The 24,827-nt window shown below is 47.3% G+C and overlaps 1 protein-coding gene across 1 annotated transcript in view; it reads left to right on the forward strand.

Annotated features, from left to right (window-relative positions):
* The window catches only part of TMEM132D (transmembrane protein 132D), a 545,527-nt gene extending 524,621 nt beyond the window's left edge, over window positions 1-20,906 (forward strand). The window contains exons 6-9 of the mRNA XM_007655786.3: window positions 6,641-6,846; window positions 10,102-10,375; window positions 13,431-13,622; window positions 17,901-20,906. Coding sequence (XP_007653976.2) covers window positions 6,641-6,846; window positions 10,102-10,375; window positions 13,431-13,622; window positions 17,901-19,085 — 1,857 coding nt within the window. The 3' untranslated portion in view covers window positions 19,086-20,906. The remainder of the gene's footprint in view (window positions 1-6,640; window positions 6,847-10,101; window positions 10,376-13,430; window positions 13,623-17,900) is intronic.
* The last annotated feature ends 3,921 nt before the right edge of the window (window positions 20,907-24,827 follow it).

The raw sequence follows: 24,827 nt of genomic DNA on the forward strand, positions 1-24,827 counted from the left end.
CAGGGCACTGTACTAAGTGCTTGGAAAGTACAATTTGGCAACACATAGAGACAATCCCTATCCAACAACGGGCTCACAGTCTAGAAGGGGGAGACAGCAAAACAAAACAAGTAGACAGGCAGCAATACCATCAAAATAAATAGCATTATAGATATATACACATCATTAATAAAATACATTAATAAATATGTTCATAGATACACAAGTACTGTGGGGCGGGGAGGGGGGTAGAGCAGAGGGAGGGAGTAGGGGCGAAGGGGAGGGGAGGAGGACAGGAAAAGGGAGGCTCACTTTGGGAAGGCCTCCTGGAGGAGGTGAGATTTCAGTAGGTCTTTGAAAGGGGGAAGTGAGCTAGTTTGGCGGATGTGAGGAAGGAGGGCACTCCAGGATAGAGGTACGAAGTGGGCCAGGGGTCGATGACGAGACAGGCCAGAGCTAGGCCCGGTGAGGGGGAGAGCGGTAGAAGAGCGGAGTGTGCGGGCTGAGCTGCAGGAGGAGAGAAGGGAGGTGAGGTAGGAGGGGGCAAGGGGTTGGAGAGCTTTGAAACCAGTAGTGAGGAGTTTTCGCTTCACTTCAGCGGAGGCTGATGCAATGATCTAGTCAGGATATGATGAGTGACTGTACTAACAAGGTAGCTGTTTGGTTGGAGAGGAAAGGGCGGATCTTGGTGATGTTGTGAAGGTAAGACCAGCAGGTTTGGGTAACGGATTGGATTGTGGGGTGAATGAGAGAGCAGAATTAAGGATGACACCGAGATCAGCGAAGGAGATTGAGAATGAACAGCCAGAGAGATAAGAGGAGAACCGGGAGAGGACGGAGTCCGTGAAGCCAAGGTTGGATGGCGTGTTGAGGAGAAGGGGATGGTCGAAAGTGTCAAGTGAGACACAGTCCCTGTCCCACATGGGGATCACAGTTTAAGAATAAGGGAGAACAGGCATTGAATCCCCATTTTACAGAAGAGGAAACAGAGGCAAAGAGAAGTTTGTGGCTTGCCCAAAGTCACACAGCAGACAACTGGCAGAACTGGGGTTAGAACCCAGATCCTCTGACTCCCAGGCTCCTGGTCTTTCCACTAGACCAAGCCGATTCTCAGTTTTGCCCCATCTACGTATTACAGAAGCAGCATGGTCTAGTGGAAAGAGCATAGGATTGGAAGTCAGGAGAACTGGGTTCTAATCTCTACTTAAGCCCCTTGCCTGCTGTGTGACCTTGAGCAATTCACTTCACTTCGCAGTGCCTCAGCTTCCTCGTCTGTAAATTGGAAATAAAATACTCAGTTCTCTCTCTCACTTAGACGATGAAACCTGTATGGGATAAGCACCAAGTTTGACCTGATTATCTTGTATCTCCCCCAGTGTTTAGTACAGTGTTTGGCACATAATGAGCACTTAAGAAATATCACAGTGATTATTATTACTGTTATATTGTTACATCAGAGCTTTAGCATGGATAAGTGTAGAAAGAACTGGAATGGGGAAGCAGTGTGGCTCAGTGGAAAGAGCCTGGGCTTCGGAGTCAGAGGTCATGGGTTCGACTCCCGGTCTGCCACTTGGCAGCTGTGTGACTGTGGGCAAGTCACTTAACTTCTCTGGGCCTCAGTTACCTCATCTGTAAAATGGGGATTAACTGTGAGCCTCACGTGGGACAACCTGATGACCCTGTATCTCCCCCAGCGCTTAGAACAGTGCTCGGCGCATAGTAAGCGCTTAACAAATACCAACATTATTATTATTATGAAAAAGTACACGTGAATTGTTCGATCCTAATACTCAGACTTTCAAAAAATGTAATTACAGTAAATCTTTCCAGGAGGAGGAGTTCTCTTCAGCCTTCCAGCTCTAGGATGAGCTTTTAGTTACCAGGACTTTTAGCCAGATTATAACTTAGCTACATTTGTCAGAAATCAGGTGATCAGGATCAAAATCCTTGACTCTATTTATCTTGACTCTATTTATCTTGACTCTATTTATTGCCATTGTTCTCGTCTGTCCGTCTCCCCCGATTAGACTGTAAACCCGTCAAACGGCAGGGACCGTCTCTATCTGTTGCCGACTTGTTCATTCCAAGCGCTTAGTACAGTGCTCTTCACATAGTAAGCGCTCAATAAATACTATTGAAAAAATCAACCATACTTACTGAAGAACTAGAGAAGCAGCCTGGCATAATGGTTAGACAACGGGCCTGGGAGTCAGTAAGTCATGGGTTCTAATCCCAGCTCCACCACTGGTCTGCTCTGTGACCTTGGGCAAGTCACTTTACTTCTCTGTACCTCCATTACCTCATCTGTAAAATGGTGATTGAGACTGTGAGCCCCTCGTGGGACGGGGCTTTGTCCGATCTGATTTGCTTGAATCCACCCCAGTGCTTAGTACAGTGCCTGGCACAGAGTTAGCGCTTAATACCATAAAAAAAAAAAGAACACTCTACCGTAGCACTCACCTGGGCATTTGAGAAGTATGCAAAAGTCTAAAATGTGATCCCTGACCTCGAGGAAATTTCACTCAGTGACAGGGATGAGTAAGTAGAAAAGTCTTTCCCTGGGGGAAAAAAAAATCTGAATTAATCAGTGGTATTGAGTGCTCACTGTGTGCAAAGCACTGTACTTTAGGAGACTACAACACTACAGAAATGGTAGACACTCTCCCTGCCCACAGCGAGCTTACAGTCTCGAGGAATGCAAGTTATGTACTGCTAAGAGGAGGCTGAATAGTCTGTCCTGATTTCAAGATGGTTTCAAAACTTCCTTACATGTCACCCAAAGCAGAGCAACCATGTGAAATGAAATCATTTTTTCCCATGACAGAAGTACTTCGGAGTCCACGTGGTAGGTCACTCGTCTACGCCGGGCAGTTTCGGCTCATTCTGTCCGGCCGCTTGAAAACCACTTAGTTTAGAAAGCTGGATATGACACTTGGATGGAATGATAATAGTTACAATCAACCGTATTCACTGGGCGCTGTCTTGAGTGCTAGGGAGAGTACAATATTCTGGGTTGATAGAAATGTTCCCTACCCTCAGTGAGCTTGCATTCTCAAGGATAAGGATGCTACCTGACTGTGCCAAGCATTGTTCTAAGCACTGGGGCCTTGTCTTATGCTGTGGAGTCATCTCCGACCCATAGCGATGCCAAGGACACATCTCTCCCAGAATGCCCCACCTCCATCTGCCATAGTTCTGGTAGTGTACCCAGAGAGTTTTCTTTGGAAAAATCCAGAAGGGTTTTACCATTGCCTCCTTCCATGCAGTAAACTTCAGTCTTCCCCCTCAACTCTCTCCCATGCCGCTGCTGTCCAGCACAGGTGAGTTTCCACTTGCAGCCGATTGCCTTTCGCTCGCTAACCACTGCCCTAGTTAGGAATGGAACGAGTGTGCTTCTGCTTGACTCTCCCTCTCATAGTCAGGATTGATAAAGTACTGGAAACTCTCCAGGTGTGACCGTGAGAGATTAGTACTGGGGTAGATACAAGATAATGAGATTGGGGCATAGTCACTGTCCCACCTGGTTCACAGTCTTAGTAGGAGAGAGTAGGATTTAGTCCCCATTTTCCAGATGAGGAGACCGAGGCACAGAGACAGAAGTGACTTACTCAAGGTTACTCAGCAGGTAAGGGGCAGAGCCAGGATTAGAACCAGATCCTGTTACTCCCAGCTCTGTGTTCTTTCCACTAGACTATGTTGTGTCTCTTCCTGCTGTATTTGTGAAGTGCCTTCTGTGGGCCACCTCTAATGCAATTTAATCAGATCAGACTCAATCTGTTCCACTTGAGCCTCACAGCTTGAGTTGGAGGGAGAGCAAGTAATTTATCCCCATTTTACAGATGGGAAACCTGAGGTCCACACAAGTCAAGTGGCTTGCTGAAGGTCACACAAGTCACACAAGGCAGCCGAGCCAAGATTAGAACCCACGTCACCCGACTTCCAGCCCCGAGCTTTTTCTACTAGATCATACTGCCAACTCCACCTCAGGGATTTCATTCCCGACCACCCACTCTCTGATTACATCAATGGAGTGATTTTGCAGAAGCTTCCCATAAGGAAAGATCAAATATTCCCGGTCAGAAAAGGGTAGATTAACCCCCGGGGCTGCTTGGACTGGGCAGTGAGGAACGATCTGGCCATGCGATAAATTATTATAGAGGTGTCCAAGCTTGTTTCATTAAAACTTTTTCAATCAGGTTTGAGTACTTTTTCTATTGATAGATATGGAAGACCACAAACATCTCAAATTGATAAATGGATCTGTGTCTAGAATATTATTACATTTCTCTTAAAAAATGTATATTGATTTTTCTCCCGGTATGTTAAGCTACATAGTCCCTCCTGTGCATTTGTATTGTGCGGCGCTGCCCTAATTTTGAAAAAGGAGGCTTCTATTAAATTGCTTTTTATAATGTTTGAACCCAGCCATTTTTGCCTTGTGATTCTTCCAAGTCTTCCAAGGGCTGAATAGCCATTTTGATCACTGATACAGTGCAAAGAGCAGGGACCTAGAGGATGGACAAGCTAGTCATTTATGGGATTCGTGCCATCGTGGGATTTCTCCCACAGCCATCCACCTCGAAGAGGAGAGTAAAATGTCTGCTTTCCCTCACTCAGGGAATGGGGAGGGTGGGTGCTTTACTTTTTCCTGATTTCAGGTTCTTGCCCCAAGTGCACAGGATGAATAGAATTCGACCCAAGTCTGAACAATATCAGGAAGGGAGACCAAAAAACAATGTGCTGTATTCTACGTTCAGTTCTGCATTTTAGAAGCATTTTTCTCCAGTGGATAGAACACGAGCCTTGGAGTCAGGACTTGGGTTCTAATGTCACCTTGACCACTTGTCTGCAGTGTGATCTTGGGCAAGTCACTTAACTTCTCTGTGCCTCACTTATCTCAACTCTGAAATGGGATTAAGACTGTGAGCCCCATGTGGGAAAGGGACTGTGTCCATCCCAATTTGCTTGTATCCACCATAGCGCTTAGTAGAGTACCTGGCACAAAGTAAGTGCTTTGCAAATACCACAATTATTATTTTTATTATTATTAAGGTTTCTTAAGACTCCGTTAGTGCAGTGGGAAATCTCTGAACGCAGGCTCCGGCCAAGCATTTCTCAACATTTTTGTCATATCAACTCACCAGTGACCCTTAGCATTTAAATATTTTATTCCTATTCTCATCACTTAGGTACATACATTCATTTTGATTTTGATTCTCATTTGTATATTCAATTGTTCTGCTGTTTCTTCCTGTTATAGTTGAGCTCTTTCTAGTTTTAGCTTCCTACACTCCCTAAGCGTAAATCTTTTTTTGCCTGTCTCCCCCCATTAGATTGTGTGCTCTTGGAAGGCAGGGAATGAATGCCTTGCTCCTGTGTTATGCTCTTCTAGGTGTTCAGTGTTTGGCACTCAGGGGGTGTTCAATAAAAACCACCAATCGAATGATTGCAGATACACCTTCACTGGGAGCAGAAAGTGGTCTGAGAACAGTGGAAACTTGGGGCACTGGATAGAACTTAAAGATCAATCAGTGGTATTTATTGAGCACTTTGTGTGTGCAGAGCACTGTACTGAGCTTTTGAGAGAGTTCAATATGACAAAATTAGTGGACCCATCGCCTGCCCAAAAGGAGTTTACAGTCTAGAGGGGAGCTAACTGAAACACTTCAGCTTTGAGAAAGTCTAAAACCCTGCTGCTGAAGTCAAAGATTGTTAATTGATCTTTTGAGGAGCACCAGGTTCTCCCTTAGGCTTCACAGGGTCCCTGGCAGGTCCCTGATCCTTGGGATTCCCCTTTTTTCCCTCTCCCCACAGGGAAGCTCCATTTCACTGACTCCTGGTGCTCCTGTCTTCAAATGGATCACAACCTCACGTCAACGATCCCCCTTAGGTCCCCTAGGTCAGATTAGGAGCTGTTACTTTCAGAGGGAAGCAGCTCAGCCTAATGGATAAAGCATGGTCCTGGAAGCCAGAGAAGCTGGGTTCTAATCCTGCCTCTGCCACTTGCCTCCTGTGTGAACTTGGGCAAGTCACTTAATTTCTCTTTGTCTCAGTTTCCTCAGCTGAAAATGGGGATTCAATACCACTTCTCCCTCCTATTTTTGAATGTGAGCCGCTTGTGGCCTGATTAACTTGCATCTACCGCACAGCTTAGAACTGGGCTTGACGCATAGTGAGCACTTAACAATTAACCTTTTTTTAAAAAAAAGAGAGGAGGGGGAAATGTCCTTCTGAGGTCCAAAGCCCAGGGGGAAGGGCGAGAAGGCAGCAGGATGATGGATTAAGTATGATGCTTCGTGCTTTAACTGAACCCCCGGATGCAATGCCAGGGGTCCAATGAGCCCTTGTCAATCAATCAATCGGTGGTATTTACCGAGAGTTTACTGTGCAGAGCACTGTTCTAAGTGCTTGGAAGTGTACAGTATAATAGAGTAGGTAGATAGGATCCCCAACCACGAGGAACTTCCAGATTAGCAAAGAAAGAGTTATTAGCGAAAGCAACGGTTTCTTTTTCAACTTCAGTGGTTCTCCATTACAGGGACAGTTTCAACCAGCGTCCACTGCTTTTTCCCTCCTCCCACTCCCTCAGCGTGAGGTGCTCTTTCTTCTTTGGAGAAGATTCATTGGTTCTGTTTTTTTTCTTCTTCCCCCTCCTTTGCAGGTTTCCGACAGGTGTGACTATGTCTTTGTCAATGGGAAGGAAATGAAAGGCAAAGTGAACGTCATTGTTCATTTTACCTACCAGCATCTGAGCGCCCCGCTGGAGGTGACAGTCTGGGTTCCTCGGCTCCCTCTGCAGATAGAGGTGTCTGACACGGAGCTAAATCAGATCAAGGGATGGAGAGTCCCCATCATCTCTAATAAGAGGTAGGTTTCCGTAGGAGAGAGTGTTTGCTCGGGCTGGGAAGTTTCCAAACAGAACGGAACACCAAAATACAGTTGCTCTTCCTTATTGGACTTCAAGTGTATGCGGGACGGTCTTCAGATGCGTAACTCTGACTATCTAGATAGTGCTTGCGTGGGACCTCAGATGGGATGAATTCCTCCCTATCAATCGATCGGTGGTATCTATCGATAGTGGTAGCTATCTGTGTTCAGAACGTCGTATTAAGTGCTTGAGAGAGAGCAATGCCGTCGATAAAGCTGCTGCCTATCCACAAGGAGCTTAACCACCAAGTGGGGAGACAGACAGTAAAGTTGATTACCACTAAGGGAAGCAACAGGGTGTTAGGATGCAATACTTTTGGGATTTGTTAAGCGCTTACTATGTGCCGAGCCCCGTTCTAGGTGCCGGAGTAGATAAAAGGTGATCAGGTTGGACACGGTCCCTGTCCCAAATGGGGCTCACAATCTTAATCCCCATTTTACGGATAAGGAAACTGAGGCACAGAGAAGTAACGTGACTTGCCCAAGGCCACCCATGCACCTAAGTGTTCTAGGAATGGGAGGTGGGATGAATATCAAGAGTACTGGGGGGGTTGAATGCAAGAAGATTTCCATTTACAACTAATAATTCTGGTATTTGTTAAGCACTCACTCTGCACTAAGTACCGTACTAAGTTCTGGGGTAGAAATAATAATTATGGTATTTGTTAAGCACTTACTATGTGCCAAGCACTCTTCTAAGCGCTGGGGTAGATACAAGGTAGTCAGGTTGTCCCATGTGGGGCTCACAGTCTTAATCCCCATTTCACAGATGAGATAACTGAGGCCCAGAGAAATGAAGGGACTTGCCCAAGGTCACAGATCAGACAAGTGGCAGAGCCCGGATTAGAACCCGTGACCTTCTGACTCTCAGGCCCATGCTCTATCCACTACGCCATGCTGCTTCTCTTGAAGACACAAGATAATCAGGTCCGACCCAATCCTTGTCTCACTCGGGGCTCTCGGTCTAAGTAGGAGGGAGAACAGGTATGGAGTCCCCATTTTACAGATGATCAAACTGAGGCCAAGAGAAGTTTAGTGATTTACCCAAGGTCCCACAGCAGGCAAGTGGCAGAGCCGGGATCGGAACCCCCCTCCTCCTGGCTCTCAGGCCAGCGCTCTTTCCACTGGGACACACTGCCTCTCCTTTGGTAATTCAGGGACCTCCGCAGTTAGGGCTTGTTGGCCCTGTCATCCGGACCGGTGTTCTCCCTTGGGATTGGGACAGGTAAATCATCCGTGGGCCGTCTGGCTTGGATCTGGGCTCGAGGCACGTGGCAGCACATCACGGAGCAGGCTGCCGAATGAACAAAACAAGGTCAGCGGGAGCAGATTGGAAAAAGCAGCAGCCGTGTAGCAGGGCAGGTTCCGGTGGCTTGACCATTGGTAGTGTTGAATCAAGGTCCGGAGGATTGGTGATGTGGAAAAAACAAATTTTGAAATCCCCCCAAAACACCAAGAACCATATGAGCACAAAAATCCTAGCAGGGTAAAGGAGACAGACTAGGGGAGGAAGGATGTTCGGAGCAGCCTCAAAGCTCTAACTAATCCAAAGCAGCTCAAGCAATGCCCGCAGCGGTTGCGTGTACAGCTGGGGTCGTTTAGTCATGACTTTGATGTGGTTCACTGGCCTGGGGACTGTGAGCCTGTTGTTGAGTAGGGATTGTCTCTATCCATTGCCGAATTGTACTTTCTAAACGCTTAGTACAGGGCTCTGCACACAGTAATCGCTCAATAAATATGAATGAATGAATAAGGAGCCTCTCCAAGCAGCAGCTCCCAGAGTTGTTTGTGGACAAATGGGCAGGCTTGCGGGAAAGTTTAGGTTGTGTCATTGATTCCTGATTAAAGGAGAAAGGAGCCCATTACTGTCCACTGAACTGTGGAGCCCGAGGGCACAAGGAACTGTGGAATATGTTCTTTAATTGAGAAGAAGGAAACAGTCTCGGGACAAAGGAGAACCAGACCGTTGAGCTGACCTGGGTGGCCTTACTTTTAGAGCTTTCTACTATCCAACCTTAAATAAGGCATCGATCCCCGACTAAAATGGGGAGCGAACGGTCTGGAAGTGTAAAGGGTTAGTCTGTGCTTTGCTTCCCATTCCCAGAAAGCATCTGTATACAATCTGCATCTGCCTGTCTTCCCCATTAGATTGTAAACTACTCAAGGGCAAGTGATTTCTATTTTAAGCTCCCAAGAGGTGAGAACAAGGCTCTGAACACAGTAGGGCTCAAAAAATACCGATGATTGATTGGGAGCCATTCCTCACAGTGATTCTTTTATGTCTTTTCCTTTGGGCCTCCTGTTAAGGTTTGTGCTTGAGTAGAACCCTGCCCACCACTGCAGGAGCGGGAAGCGACAGGTCGAAAGATTCCTGAGAAAACTCACGCTGGCCCAGTATGTTCCTCCTGTCGATTCCCTGTAGAGGTTGAGGCTTATAAGAGAGCCCACTGATGGGTAGGGATTGTCTCTCTCTGTTGCCGAATTGTACTTTCCAAGCGCTCAGTACAGTTGTCTGCACAGAGTAAGCGCTCAATAAATACGATCGAATGAAGGAAGGAAGGAGAGTTGGCATTATAGGCATGGATTGTCCTGGCTCCTGCTGTTGTTAGTGGACAGGTGACAGATTATACTTTGATCTAAGGGAACTGGCCAGTGTAGAACGGAGATCTCCCCACTAATGATGGTATTTGTTAAGCGCTTATTAGGTGCAAAGCACTGTTCTAAGCGCCGGGGGGATACAAGGTGATCAGGTTGTCCCACGTGGGGCTCACAGTCTTCATCCCTATTTGACAGATGAGGTAACTGAGGCACAGAGAAGTGAAGTGACTTGCCCAAAGTCACACAACTCCTCGAGGGCAGGGATCATGTCTACCAACTTTACTGTATTTCCTCCCCAGGCACTTCGTACAGCGCTCTGCACCCAGTAAGCACTCAATAAATCCCACCGATTGACGGATCGATTGTCAGTCCACTAGGCCGTAAGGTCGTTGAGGGCAGGGTGTGTATCTGTTATATCGTTATGTTGAACTCTCCCAAGCACTTAGCATTGTGCCCTGCACCCAGTAAGTGCTCGATAAATCCCTTGAAGTTACGGATTGACCGTGATTCGTTCAACCTTTCGCCACGTTTAGACTCACGTGGCCTCGGGTGATTGGGAAAATCTACACAAGGGTTTCCATTCCTCTCCGTTGCCAGGCCTGCCCGAGACAGCGATGACGAAGAAGAGGATGAGAGGAGAGGCAGGGGCTGTGCTCTCCAGTACCAGCGTGCGATGGTGAGGGTGCTGACCCAGTTCGTGGCTGAACCTCTGGACCCCGGGGGACAGCTGGCCCACTTGCTGGGCTCCGACTGGCAGGTGGACATCACGGACCTGGTGAATGACTTCATGCAAGTGGAAGAGCCAAGAATAGCACAGCTGCAAGGAGGACAGGTTTTGATTGGGCAGGAGCTTGGAATGACAACCATCCAGGTAGGAATCCACTGCACCTCGTATCGACTCGGCCTCTTCGTTCATTCAGTAGTATTTATTGAGCGCTTACTGTGTGCAGAGCACTGTACTAAGCGCTTGGAATGGACAATTCGGCAACAGATAGAGACAGTCCCTGCCCAGTGACGGGCTTACAGTCTAATCGGGGGAGACGGACGGACAAAAACAAGACAACTTAATCACGATAAATAGAATCAAGGGGATGGACACCTCATTAACAAAATAAATAGGGTAATAAAATATAGACAAATGAGCACCGTGCTGAGGGGAGGGGAAGGGAGAGGGCGAGGAGCAGAGGGAAAGGGGGGGAAGGGGGCTTAGCTGAGGGGAGATGAAGCGGGGGAAGGGGGAGGGAGCAGAGGGTGGAGAGGGAGCAGAGAGGGAGCAGAGGGAAAAGGGGAAGCTCAGTGTGGGAAGGCCTCTTGGAGGAAGTGAGCTCTCAGTAGGGCTTTGAAGAGGGGAAGAGAGTTAGTTTGGTGGAGGAGAGGAGGGAGGGCATTTCAGAACAGCGGGAGGACCCGGGCCAGAGGTCGACGGCAGGATAGGCGTGAACGGGGGATGGTTAGGAGGTGAGTGGCAGAGAGGAGCGTGTGCGGTGGGCAGTAGAAAGAGAGAAGGGAGGAGAGGTAGGAGGGGGCAAGGTGATGGACAGCCTTGAAGCCGAGAGTGAGAAGTTTTTGTTTCATGCGGAGGTTGATAGACAACCACTGGAGGTTTTTAAGGAGGGGAATTATATGCCCAGAGCGTTTCTGCAGGAAGATAATCCGGGCAGCGGAATGAAGAATAGACTGGAGCAGGGAGAGACGGAAGGGAGATCAGAGAGAAGGCTGATACAGTAATCCAGCCAGGATATTATGAGAGCCTGTACCAGTAAGATAGCCGTTTGGGTGGAGAGGAAAAGGTGGATCTTGGCGATATTGTAAAGGTGAGACAGGCAGGCATTGGTGATGGATTGGATGTGTGGGGTGAATGAGAGAGCTGAGTCAAAGATGACACCAAGGTTGTGGGCTTGAGAGACGGGAAGGATGGTCGTACCATTGACAGTGACAGGAAAGTCAGGAAGAGGACAGGGCTTGGGAGGAAAGATAAAGAGCTCAGTTTTGGACTCTGTGGGACATTTTTCCCAAGTGGGAACTTGGCGCATAACTAGGAATCACGGTCTAGTGGATAGAGCCCGGGCCTGGGAGTCAGAAGGTCATGGGTTCTAATCCCAACTCTGCCACTGTGTCTGCTGTGTGACCTTGAGCAAGTCACTTCACTTCTTTGTGCCTCAGTTACCTCATCTTTAAAATGGGGATTGAGACTGTGAGCCCCATGTGGGACAAGGACTGCGTCCAAACCAATTTGCTTGTATCCACCCCAGTGCTTGGCACAGTGCCTGGTCCATAGTAAGTGCTTAACAAATACCATAATGATAATAATAATTATTATTATTACTTTGTAATAAAGCCACCTCGCCAAATGGGGAAATTTGTCATCTCTAGTTAGGTAAAGAAAGCTCTGATTATCCTTTCTACAGAGAGATCTTTTAAGTTATAATAATTGTGGCATTTGTAAAGCACTTACTGTGTGCCAAGCACTCTTCTAAGTGCTAGGGTAGATCCAACGTAATCAGGTTGGACGCATTCCCTGTCCCTCATGGGACTCACAGTCTTCACCCCCATTTTACAGATGAGGTAACAGAGTGCAAAGAATTAGAGTGACTTGCCCAAGGTCACACAGCAGACATCCAACAAAGCAGGGATCAGAACCCACATCCTGTGACTCCCAGACCCGCTTTTTCCACTAAGCCACTGTATTCAGTAACATCGCATAGTTCTCTACTCACATGGTGAGCTGAGATCATCAGCTGGAAGTTAGAATGGGAACTCCCCAGTTTTCAGTGATTATTAAAGGGAGATGATGCGGCTATCCAGGCTTTAAGATTCCAAGCCTAGGGAAATAGCCCCCCCTTCCTTTGTATTTCACTGTAAGGCCTTTGAGGACGAAGAGCGTATCTACCACCTCTGTTTTAAGGAAGTCTCCCAAGCAGTTGGTACGTGCTCTGCACAAAGTAAGCACTCAGTAAATACCATTGATTGATTGATTGACTGCCAGCACACCGTAAGAGATCAAGAAATACTACTGATTGATTATACTAGTCTTTCACTGAATGAGTCCCTTGTGCCACTGTGATTTTGTCCTTAACGACCATGTGTATTTACAATTTATTAGTCTTCGGATCATCCATATCCTTGGAACTCTGTCGGGCCCAAACTAGAAGGAGGATCTTTTACTGTAATAATAATAATGACTATTTTCACATGTGTAGGAGTCGTTTGAATTTCAGCCCATCAGTATCTTCAGCAATTCCAAAATGGGAATTATTCAAAGAAGAGTGAGATAGGTTGGCTTTTCAATAAACTTGGTTATGACACATATAGACCATTACCACCTATTTCCTCCAGAAGATGTCTTCAGAGATCAGTATTTCATTCTGCTGACCTTTCTTTTTCATTTTATGGAACTGTTCTTCATCACAGACAACCTTCTTTTCAAATTTCTTCCTTCACAGTGATATCTGTTTCCTTTGGCACTTATTTTACTTGTCTTCTAGAGACCCAGATTAATATGACTCCATGATAAGAATCCAGCAGGTAATAACAAGTGGGATCATTATAGGCTCTTTAGGGAGATGAGGAAGGCAATTTTATTCCAAGTTTTCTAAGGAACAATGGAAAACACTCCAAGATTTATGAGACCGTCCTCATTCATCTTAAAAGTAAAATGCACACAACGTTAAAGACAGGTTGATGCCAGTTGATTCCTCGTCTCTAAAGCTTGTTGTGGGCAGGGAATGAGTCTGTTATATTGATTTTTTGTACCCCCCCAAGCCCTCAATACAGTGCTCTGCACACAGTAAGCGCTCAATAAATATGATGGATTGATTCCAAAGAGGACAGACGGGTTGATTGAAGTAACTCTGACTCATTGACTTTTCTCTTAGTTGCATTTCATGTGGAACTAAAAGTCTTTGATTTCTGCTTGTCTCGTTCAGATCCTGTCTCCCTTGTCGGACGCCATCCTGGCCGAGAAGACCGTGACCGTGTTAGATGAGAAGGTGACAATTACAGACCTCGGGGTCCAGTTGGTCACGGGGCTGTCCCTCTCTTTGCAGCTGAGCACAGGAAGCAATAAGGCTATCTTCGCCACTGCAGTAGCACAGGAGCTTCTCCAAACTCCCAAACAGGTATGAAATGTGTTCCACCGTTGCTATCACTGTGCTGTCTCCGGTACCGTAGACGAGACCTCGGATAACAATCTTCACTGCAGACGCGGCAATTTGCTCCGCCACTAAAAATAATAATGGCATTTGTTAAGTGCTTATTAAGTGCTGGGGTGGATGCAAGGTAATCAGGTTGCACGCAGTCCCTGTCCCACATAGGGCTTACAGTCTTAATCCCCATTTTACAGATGAGGAAACTGAGGCACAGAGAAGTGAAGTGACTTGCCCAAGGTCACACAGCAGACCGCCGGAGGAGCCGGGATTAAAATGCATGTCCTCTGACTCCCAGGCCTGTGCTCTTTCTATTAGATTCTCTGGGATTCTCTAGGGAAGAGCCAGTTCTCTCAGAATGTGTCTTTTCAGTACGTATTTTGGATTTATCCCATCAGGAGAATTAGGGAACTTTCTTCCGATAGTGGGCATCTCTCTGGATTAAACCCGATGTGGTGTCAGAAGAAACGGATCCTCCTTGACCTCTCTGCTGCCTTTGACACTGTCGACCATCCCCTCCTCCTCCATACCTTATCTCACCTCGGCTTCACGGACTCCGTCCTCTCCCGGTTCTCCTCTCACCTCTCTGGCCGGTCATTCTCGGTCTCCTTCGCTGGAGCCTCCTCCCCCTCCCATCCTTTAACTGTCGGAGTTCCTCGAGGGTCAGTTCTCGGCCCTCTCCTGTTCTCCATTTACACTCACTCCCTCGGTGAACTCATCCGCTCTCACGGCTTCGACTACCACCTCTACGCAGATGACACGCAGATCTACATCTCCGCCCCCGTCCTCTACCCCTCCCTTCGGGCTCGCGTCTCCTCCCGCCTCCGGGACGTCTCCGCCTGGATGTCGGCCCGCCACCTAAAACTCAACGTGAGCGAGACCGAGCTCCTCGTCTTCCCTCCCAAACCCGGTCCTCTCCCAGACTTCTCTATCACCGTCGATGGCACGACCATCCTTCCCGTCTCTCGGGCCCGAGATCTCGGTGTCATCCTCGACTCGTCTCTCTCGTTCACCCCACGCATCCTATCCGTCACCGAGACCTGCCGGTTTCACCTCTACGATATCGCCAAGATCCGCCCTCTCCTCTCCACCCAGACGGCTACCTTACTGTTACGGGCTCTCGTTATATCCCGGCTAGACTACTGTGTCAGCCTTCTCTCTGACCTCCCTTCCTCCTCTCTCGCCCCGCTCCGGTCTATTCTTCACTCCGCCGCCCGGCTCATCTTCCCGCAGAAACGATCTGGGCCTGTCACTCCCCTTCTTAAACAACTCCGGTGGTTGCCTATCGACCTCCGCTCCAAACAGAAACTCCTCACTCTAGGCTTCGAGGCTCTCCGTCACCTCGCCCCTTCCTACCTCTCCTCCCTTCTCTCTTTCTACCGCCCACCCCGCACGCTCCGCTCCTCCGCCGCCCACCTCCTCGCCGTCCCTCGGTCTCGCCCATCCCGCCGTCGACCGCCGGGTCGCGTCCTCCCGCGGTCCCGGAACGCCCTCCCTCCTCACCTCCGCCAAACTGATTCTCTTCCCCTCTTCAAAACCCTACTTAAAACTCACCTCCTCCATGAGGCCTTTCCAGACTGAGCTCCTCTTCTCCCTCTACTCCCTCTGCCACCCCCCCCTTACCTCTCCGCAGCTTAACCCTCATTTTCCCCTTTTCCCTCTGCTCCTCCACCTCTCCCTCCCCATCCCCACAGCACTGTACTCGTCCGCTCAACTGTATATATTTTCATTACCCTATTTATTTTGTTAATGAATTGTACATCGCCTTGATTCTATTTAGTTCTATTTAGTTGCCATTGTTTTTACGAGATGTTCTTCCCCTCGACTCTATTTACTGCCATTGTTCTCGTCTGTCCGTCTCCCCCGATCAGACTGTAAGCCCATCAAACGGCAGGGACTGTCTCTATCTGTTGCCGACTTGTTCATCCCAAGCGCTTAGTACAGTGCTCTGCACATAGTAAGCGCTCAATAAATACTATTGAATGAATGAATGAATGTTGGTTGAGCAAGGTGCATTTCCTAATTATTTGGGGTATAAATTAAGTGCTTAACAGTTGCTAAGCGCTGTGGTAGATATAAAGTGATCAGATCAAACACTGTCCTCGTCCCACCCAGGGCTCGCAGTGTAAAGAGGTAGAGAGAGCAGATGCCCTAAGCCCCATTTTACAGATGAGGCAAGTGAGGCTAAAAGAGCTGAAGCGACCTGCAACAGTTTCACAACAGTCAAGTGGCTGAACTGGGATTAGAACCCCGGTTTCCTGACTACCGGTCCGAAGCTCTTACCTCGAGTAAGCGCTCGATCGATACGAGTGAATAAATGAACGAATGAGACCACGCCGCCTCCCTACTAAGGGAAGAAACGTGCTTTCTCCTAAACGTGGGTGGGTCCAGAATGCAACCCTGGGTTATAAAGAGCTGATGTAGCTTCATCAGAGATGGCAGCCCAGGTTGGTAGCAGACAAAATGCAGACAGTTGTCGCCACCTTTCCACAAACCCTTCCTAGCCAACAGGCAGCAGATCGGATGCCTGACTCGTATGGGCTCCAAGCTCCTGCGTCCGCGTGATGGCTCCGGCCATCCCTAGAGCACGTCACAATTGGTGACTTTAGGGCCGTCTGGGAGCCCTCTCACAGCTTGCCGATTCTGCCAATATCCGCTCATTTAGCGAGGAGTTGGCCAATCCCATTTTGTTGCAGCTGTGTGCTGTGGTCGTGGGGTGCGATTGGTTTGAATTGGCAAACTCTTGAAGGTAAATGATCTCGGGACACAGATCTGAATTCCGGCCGAGGGCAAACCTCATTCATCATCGGTTACGAGTAACGCACGCTGGCTGAGAAATAACACTGAGGCTGTTGTCCTCGAAGGCGATAAAAATCAAGTACACCGTGTCCGTTAAGAGTTAAGAAATCGATGAGGCACGGCTAGAAATAAGGCCGGTGAGCTAATCCATTTCTGACATGGGGAGCTAAACGCACTCCCTGGAAGTTGGCTCCCGAGCCAGTTTTGATGGCATTCAGTCCCAGCATGCTGAACGGCTATGACATTTTGGCTCTCGAGAATCAAGAGTGCCGTTGAATTCCTTTCCTGATTTTTTTGCATTTTACTCAGATTTCTGACATAACGTGGAAAAATCCTGGGAGAAAAGGCACATTTGTCCCAGGAAGCCTGTGCCATTTCCAGAGTCTATCTAATCGTTCTCCCAGGTTAAAGAAATACCTATCACATCTGATACAAACATACAGCATCTATATAGGTATGTGCTACACATTTGAAATTTCAGAGCAAATCTCTTGCACAGCAATGCTTAATTACTATGCTTCAGCCAGTAGCTGAGGCCAGAGGTTGAGGACTTCTGTGTATATTTGGTGTGGCCTCTTCCAAACTTCTAGAGACTAATAAACACCCACAGAGAGGATTTATGTCAGACTCAGCAGACTCTTAGTTAAAACTGTAGAATCCCATTAAATCGTAGACTCTTATCTTCCCTAACTGACCTGACGGAGTGAACTCCAGCTAGCTGAGGGAGATTTTCAAAGACAAAGGAAAAAGATTGCTGCTCCAGACGGGGTTTGAGTGAGAATTCAGATCGGCAGAATTCTGCTGCGATACTAGAGCAAGGATGGCAGCTTTTCAGATGAGATCAAGTCGTTATCTCACCATTTAATTGTGGGCTTTTGTGAAAATTCCCTTTGGCGGTCCCGCTCAGACCTGGCAGGTACCAAACCTATTTTTGCAAACATAAAGCAACAGAAATACAAAAAAAACCAACAAACCCACCCCAAATGTGCTGGTACCAGGGCGGTTTTCTTTGCTAGATTAGAGGCTTTAAGTTTGTTATCAGTAATAAGTGGATACTCCGTATTAGAGCAGCTTAAAAATAATGTAATACATTTTTTTTTCATTTAAATATATAACATTGCTAAATGATCCCAGTAACCTGTAATGTCTTTTGACATGCAATTTATTAATTGTGCTAAAGTAGACTCTGCCTAGCCCAGGGGATGCATCTTTCTTTTCGCAGCTTCAGGAAAAACAAATCTTATTACCAAGTGTTTAAAACTGGTAGGGCTTTTTTTATGACTCCACGAGGAAATAATTTTCTGTCTTAACCATAATAGCACCTGCTTTTTATTTCTTTCCCATTCGAAAGATTTTCCTTCATTAAGAGCTGTCTTTCAGTGGGGAGCTGATCTTCCAGGCACCAGCTTCTCGATGAGTGTATTTTGACCAATTTTTTTTCCTTTAAAACAGGAAGCGGCCATCAGCTGCTGGATCCAGTTCAGTGATGGTTCAGTCATGCCCTTGGATATTTATGATGGGAACGACTTCTTCCTGATGGTGACATCCCTGGATGAGAAAGTGGTCTCCACCCGCCCGGATCCCAAGTTCAAGTGGCCTGGGGTTGTTGCTGAAACAGAAGGACAAGGGGCACTGGTGAAGGTGGAAATGGTGATCAGTGAGTCGTGCCAGAAGTCGAAGAGGAAGAGTGTCTTAGCTGTAGGGACGGGCAACATCAAGGTGAAATTTGGCCAAAATGAGGCCAACCCCAACGTCAGTGAGAGCGGTCACGGCGGGGCCGGGGTTCACTTGGAAAATCACGCCAGCGACAGGAAGCAAAAAACCTTCCATGAGAGAGTAAGGCAAGACGGGCAGTACTACAGCAGCAGTTCCATGGACCGCGTGGAAGGCAGTCAGATCTACCCGACAGACAGATCCACCCTGCAGAAGAAGGAAGACCAGGAGAGCCTTCTAGATGATGACAGCCATCTGCAGACCATCCCCATCGACTTCACCAGCTTCCCGGCCCAGGTTGATCTGCCGAGGAGCAATGGGGACATGGAGGAGAACGACCTCGGGCAGGCATCCAGGGGGCTGAGCGACTTAGAGATCGGGATGTACGCTTTGTTGGGGGTGTTCTGCTTGGCCATCTTGGTCTTCCTGATTAACTGTGTGACCTTCGCTTTGAAATATAGGCACAAGCAGGTTCCCTTGGAAGAGCAAGAGGGCATGAATCACTCGCATGACTGGGTTGGGTTGAGTAATCGGACGGAACTCTTGGAGAATCACATCAGTCTCTCGTCCCCTCAAGACGAACAGATTACCGCCATTGACAGGGGGGTGGACTTCGAGGAGAGTAAATTTCTCCTCAGTACAGCCTCTCAGAAGAACGTCAACGGCCAGGTTTTCAGGTCCTCGGAGTCCACCGTCGCCGAAGGGGAGGACCAGAAAAGCGTGCCCACCGCCTCCCCGACCTCGAAACGGAAACGAGTTAAGTTCACCACCTTCACCACCATTTCATCAGACGACGGGTGCCCCACTGTTAACTCCATCCTAATGAGTAGCGAGGATGATATTAAATGGGTTTGCCAAGACATGGATCTAGGGGAATGCAAAGAACTCAGAAACTACATGGAAAGGTTACATGAAAATGTGTAACTGTACTCTCCAGAACAATTTTTTTCCACTCACCTTTCTGCCTTTAATTTTGGGTAGTGGGGCCAAAAAGTATCCCGATGGAAAGTGAGGTGACAGTAAAAAAGGAGGGCTGGTGTCTTCTTCAGAGCCCCAGAAAACCACCCAAAATCAGTTGGGAACGCCAAGAGCCTTGGCCGGTACATGCATTCCAATGTGCAAACTCTTGCTCAAAGTTAAGTGCATGTAAAGGCTTAGCGGGCAAGGCGCGATTTTGAAAACTTGGGATAAAGAAGAATTCTCTTTCATGGAGCTTTTCCAGAAAAGAAAGCTGTTCTCCTGATTTTCTTTTTAAATCAAAACAATTTGGATATCATCCAATCCACCTGCCTCCAGTGTTCGACACTGCAGTCGGTGGAGAAAAGTTAAAACAAGGTGCAGAATTAAGGGTTCCCTGCGAGTAAGTGTATCATTTCAAAAAGGAGCAGAGGATCTGCCTGCAACCGTTACTAGGAGCTGTGGAGGCCGGTCCCTCACCAACAGCCAAGAAGTGACTTTGCACTGATAGGATTTCCCCAAGAACCAAGCGAAAACGGCCCGGGGGTGGGGGTGAGCCGCCGATGAGAACTGAAAGGGACCAACTGTACAAATCAGGGGAAACTATCTTTTTAACTAAATGCTGAACAATAAATGTGGCTGGATGATCTTGAATGTTCCTGAATTTGTAAACTTAGGAGGAGATCTACTCCCGACATCCGTATACTGGACCTGGAATTTCCAGAAGGCTCAAAGAACATAGCTCTTTTTAGCGAGTTCCTCTGGTCTGACTCTCAAGTTGGAATTTGTACCCCCCGATAGCATCCCTGACACTCTGTAAGCGTCTTGCCATTGTCACTGTGGGTATTTTTAAATGTTCATCGGGTTTGCTGGGTGCTTGGCATTCCCTGCTCCCTTTCTTCCCTCCCCACCCCCCACCAAAACCTCTCAGCTCCGCTTTGGCTCACAGGTCTGTCCAACCGAACAGAGGCCTCTGGGCTCATTTGGAACTACCGCTTCTTGTGTTGTAATTTTCCTAAAGTAGCCGGTCTTTTGGGGGTAAGTGATATTCAAGCTGAACTCAACACCAACTGGTTGTCTTGTTCCCCTCCCCTTCCACAAAAAGAATTGCCATATTTTTGATGGTGCTTCTTGGCCCCGTGCCCGAGGGCTTCCATTAGAGGGTGGGAAGAGGCAGGAAGTGAGGTCCCTTCGTGCCCAAGGTCGAATGAAACCCCAAGAGCAAACCATCTGGGAAACGTTTCTTCCTAGGGGGCAGGGGAATCCCCACTAGATTGTAAGCTCCTTGAGGACGGGTATCGTGTCTACCAGCCCTATTGTACTCTCCCAAGCTCTTAGTACAGTGCTCTGCACACGGTAAGTGCTCTATAAATGTAATTGATTGATTGATTGGGGCCTAGCATTTCTCATTCACTGAAGGTAGTGGATATCCCGTGCGTGTCGATGATATTTTTCTCTGAACGTAAGTGTCCTCCACCCTCCAATCGTGACGATGTCGGTTTGGACCCATGTAAGTGCGCCAAGTCGTGGAGCCGTGTGCTAGGACTTTGGGGTTGACTTCAGGGGCTTTTCCTCTTTTGTTTTGAATAATTAGATATTTTCCATGATGATGTGTTGCATCCCGATGCTCCCTTTCGGTCACTCTCTCTGGGTCTTTCCACTCCAACACCCCGAACCACTGCCTCAATCAAAATCCATCTCTATTTAGAATGTATTGTAGATTATAAGAATGTAATATATATTTATAAACATGCCAAGTGTAAATAAAATTTGCATTCAGTGGCTTCATTTCTTTCCTCTGCGTTTCTCCACTTTGGCCCCGAGGAACTCGGCATCCAATGCAAGTGGTTAGACAACTGCCTCGGCTATTGCTAAATGAAAATACAGATCGACGATCTCATTACCCACTCTAACATCGTATAATGCCGCTCTTCCTATTGAGGAGTGCGCTGACATACGGTGACGAAGTGCATTTTGCTCCAAGTCTCTCTTTCAGGTCCTGAAAGTATTTGCAAAATAAATCGCACAGGTGTTTCTCCACTAAAAGCCTGCTGAGTAGGTCTGGGAAATCAGAAATGGAATGGAGTGGAAATAGTAATACCCAGTTTCCTGGTCTGGACTGGTGAAACTGAGAATGTGGTTCTTCGGCCTTGAGCTTTCCCATCTGTTATATTCTTTGTTGTTCACTGTACTATGAATAGCCAGGGATTTGTCCATTCCAAGCACTTAGTACAGTGCTCTGCACATGGTAAGTGCTCAATAAATACTAATGAATGAATGAATTTGATGCAGGGCCTATTATTATTGTTATCACTGCATTTAATGATAATAATTAATGATAATTTTAGTACTTAAGTGTTTACTATGTGCCAAACACTGTTCCACGCACTAGATACTAGTTAATCAGGTTGACACGGTCCCCATCCCACATTCGTTCATTCATTCAATAGTATTCATTGAGCGCTGACTATGTGCAGAGCACTGTACTAAGCGCTTGGAATGTTCAGTTCGGCAACAGATAGAGACAATCCTTGCTCAGTGACGGGCACATGGGGCTCACACTCTTAATCCCCATTATACAGATGAGGTAACTGAGGCCCAGAGAACTAAAGTGACTTGCCCAAGGTCACACAGCAGACACGTGGCAGAGCCGGGATTAGAACCCAAGTCCTTCTGACTCCCAGGTCCTTGCTCTATCCTCTAAGCCATGCTGTTTCCATTTACTCTTACAGTTGCCTCTGCTGAATAGTTTCAGAGCCCCTGCCCCGATTTTTGAGGAAGAAAAGAAAGACTATTTTTCTAAGCAGCGATTGCACCAGGGTAGAAAGAAGAGTCAGAATGGACAAATGCCATGGATCCAGGCTCAAGAGGGCAAGGTTCTTCATTGGAAAGGGTGGCCTCCAGGTAGAAAGAGGAGAGGGACTAAGAGGAGAGGGAGAAATTTGTTGAGAGCCTTTTGCGTGCGGCATTTGGAAGAGTGCAACAGAAAGAGAGACAATCTCTCCCCTCCTACCTTTTTTCCTCTCCCCTCCCTCTTTTTTCCTATTCTCTTTTCTCTTACTTCCCTTATTGCTAGACTTAATTCCCTGTGTAATAGTCTTCTTTCCTCTCCCCTCCCTTTTCTTTCCTTTTCTCTTTTCTCTTACTTATTGCTAGACTTAATTCCCTGCGTAATAGTCACCCTTCCTACTTTACGGTTACAAAAATGATGCAAAAAGTTGGGGGAATTATGCAAGTAAACAAGGCAATTACCATTGTAATAAAATGACTGTTTAAGGACTGTGCTAATAGATGGAAGATTAACAAATCATACATAAGTGGGCCTCACAACCTAAGAGGTAGGGAGCCAAGCATCCTATCCCCATTTTACAGATGAGGAATCAGAGGCCCAGAGAGGCTGTATGACTTGCCCAAGATCACACAGGGGGCCAGTGGAAGATCTGGAATTAGAAGATGTTTCTTTTGACTTCCAGTCCTCAGCCCCAGAAGCATTTACGTATATATCTTAATTTTTTAATGGTATTTGTTAAGCACCTACAATGTGTCAGGGACTGTCCTAAGAGCTAGGGTAGAGGCAAAGGAAATCAGGTTGGACACAGTCCATGTCCCCTATGGGGTTCACAGTGTTAATCCCCATTTTACAGATGAGGTAAGGAGAAGTAAATTGACTTGCCCTGAGGTCACTCAGCAGACAAGGGGCAGAGCCCGGATCAGGATTCAAGTCCTTCTGACTCTCAGGGCCATGCTCTACCCACTAGACCATGCTGCTTCTCTACTCTATTACTCCACTTAAGTGAAATTTATTCAAGTGACTGTTTGCCCCACTAGATCAAAAGCCCGTAAAGGCCAAGATTATGACCTCTAACTCTTCTGTACTCCCCAAAGTGCTTACTTCAGTACTCTACCCACATCAGGTGCTCAATAAATGCTGTTGATCTTGACGATGATGTGTGCAACTGAAAATGCGAAGTCTGTAAAACATTAAGGCTGTAAAATCTTCTTTCACATTATAACACTGTAGAGGTTACACTGATGTTACAGTAACCTGATATACTAGATGTCGTTGCCTCCCCGCTGATTTCCGGTGCTGAAATGTTATGAAAATTGGGGTTCAGCAAAAGCCCCCCTCTCCGGTGTAAACTCCTTGAGGACAGGAATGGTGTCTACCAACATTAACAACAATGTTGGTATTTGTTAAGCGCTTACTACGTGCCGAGCACTGTTCTAAGCGCTGGGGTAGATACGGGGTAATCAGGTTGTCCCCCGTGAGGCTCGCAGTTAATCCCCATTTTACAGATGAGGTAACTGAGGCACAGAGAAGTTAAGTGACTCGCCCACAGTCGCACAGCTGACAAGTGGCAGAGCCGGGAGTCGAACCCATGGCCTCTGACTCTGAAGCCCAGGCTCTTTCCACTGAGCCACGCTGCTTCTCTACATTATTATACTGTACTTTCCCAAGTGCTGTACACGCAGAAGGTGCTCAATAATTACCATCAATGCATTGAATGATTCCCGTTTCAGATCCTAATTAGCAAATGGGAGATAATTGCACACACTGTGTCCTTAGCATGGATTGAAAGCGGAATCACTGAGTACTTCAAGTGTGTACCAAGTGGAACATTTGGCTGAAGAGGCGTGGCAAGAAGGACTTGCTCATTCCCACACAATCCTTCCAGAAAGTGCTTTTTGTTTTGTTACGTTTTTTACTTCCTACCCTTTCCCAGCACTCCCACCTTGCATTTTCAGAAAAAACAGCAGTGGAAAACTGGGGGGGGGCAAGAACAAGGCTCTTTGGACTATTTGTCATTTTGTTCCTTTCCTAATTATCATAGTTGTTAATTAATTAGGCTGTTAGCTCTTCACTAGATAGTCATTATCGCCTCATCTCTTTACAGTGTCCACCTTTATTAAAGTGACAGCAACGTGATGCTTTGGCAGAAGCATTCTGCCCGAAAGTAAAGCTTGTCTAGATGAGAACTTTAAATAGCTGTAGAAAGGCAAAGCTGTTCTAGCCAGGGATAGAACTGGCCAAGATGAGCATCCCGGATGAGATCTCATATTCGCAGCGCAGGATTGAACTGCTTCCTTCTGGCAAGCTGGAAAATTCTTAAAATGTTACATCCGCTGGGTGTGTGTTCCAAGGCTCATGGCTCCAGGGAGTAATGACATCCATGGCCAGTAGAGAGAAAGGGGGCCTGGTAGTCCAGGGACCTGGGTTCTAACCTCCATTCGAATTGGTTTGCTCGGTGACCTGAGACAAACCACTCAACTTCTCCGGACCTCAGTATCCTCATCTGTAAAATGGGGATTCAGTACTTTTTCTCCCTCCCCCTTATCATCTGACCTTCACGTGGGACAGTCTGCAACTAACTTAATTTTCTTGAATCTACCCCAAAGCTTAGAATGAGAAGCAACATGGTCTAGTGGAAAGAGCATGGGTCTGGGAATCGGAGGACCTGGGTACTGATCGGCCTCTGCCAATTGATTGCTATGTGACCTTGGGCAAGTCACTTAACCTCTCTGGGCCTCAGTTCTCCGGGTGTCCCTCCCACCTAGACTGTGAGCCCCATATGGGACAGGGACTGCGTCCTACCAAATTAGCTTGTATCTCTCTCAGGACCTAAGGCAGTGTTTGAAACACAGTAAGTGCTTAACAAATGCCATTCAAAAACTAGCGCTTGGCACATAGTAAGCACCTGATGAATTCCC

This window comes from Ornithorhynchus anatinus, chromosome 2 (assembly GCF_004115215.2).
Source record: "Ornithorhynchus anatinus isolate Pmale09 chromosome 2, mOrnAna1.pri.v4, whole genome shotgun sequence".
Classification (NCBI taxonomy): Eukaryota; Metazoa; Chordata; class Mammalia; order Monotremata; family Ornithorhynchidae; genus Ornithorhynchus; species Ornithorhynchus anatinus.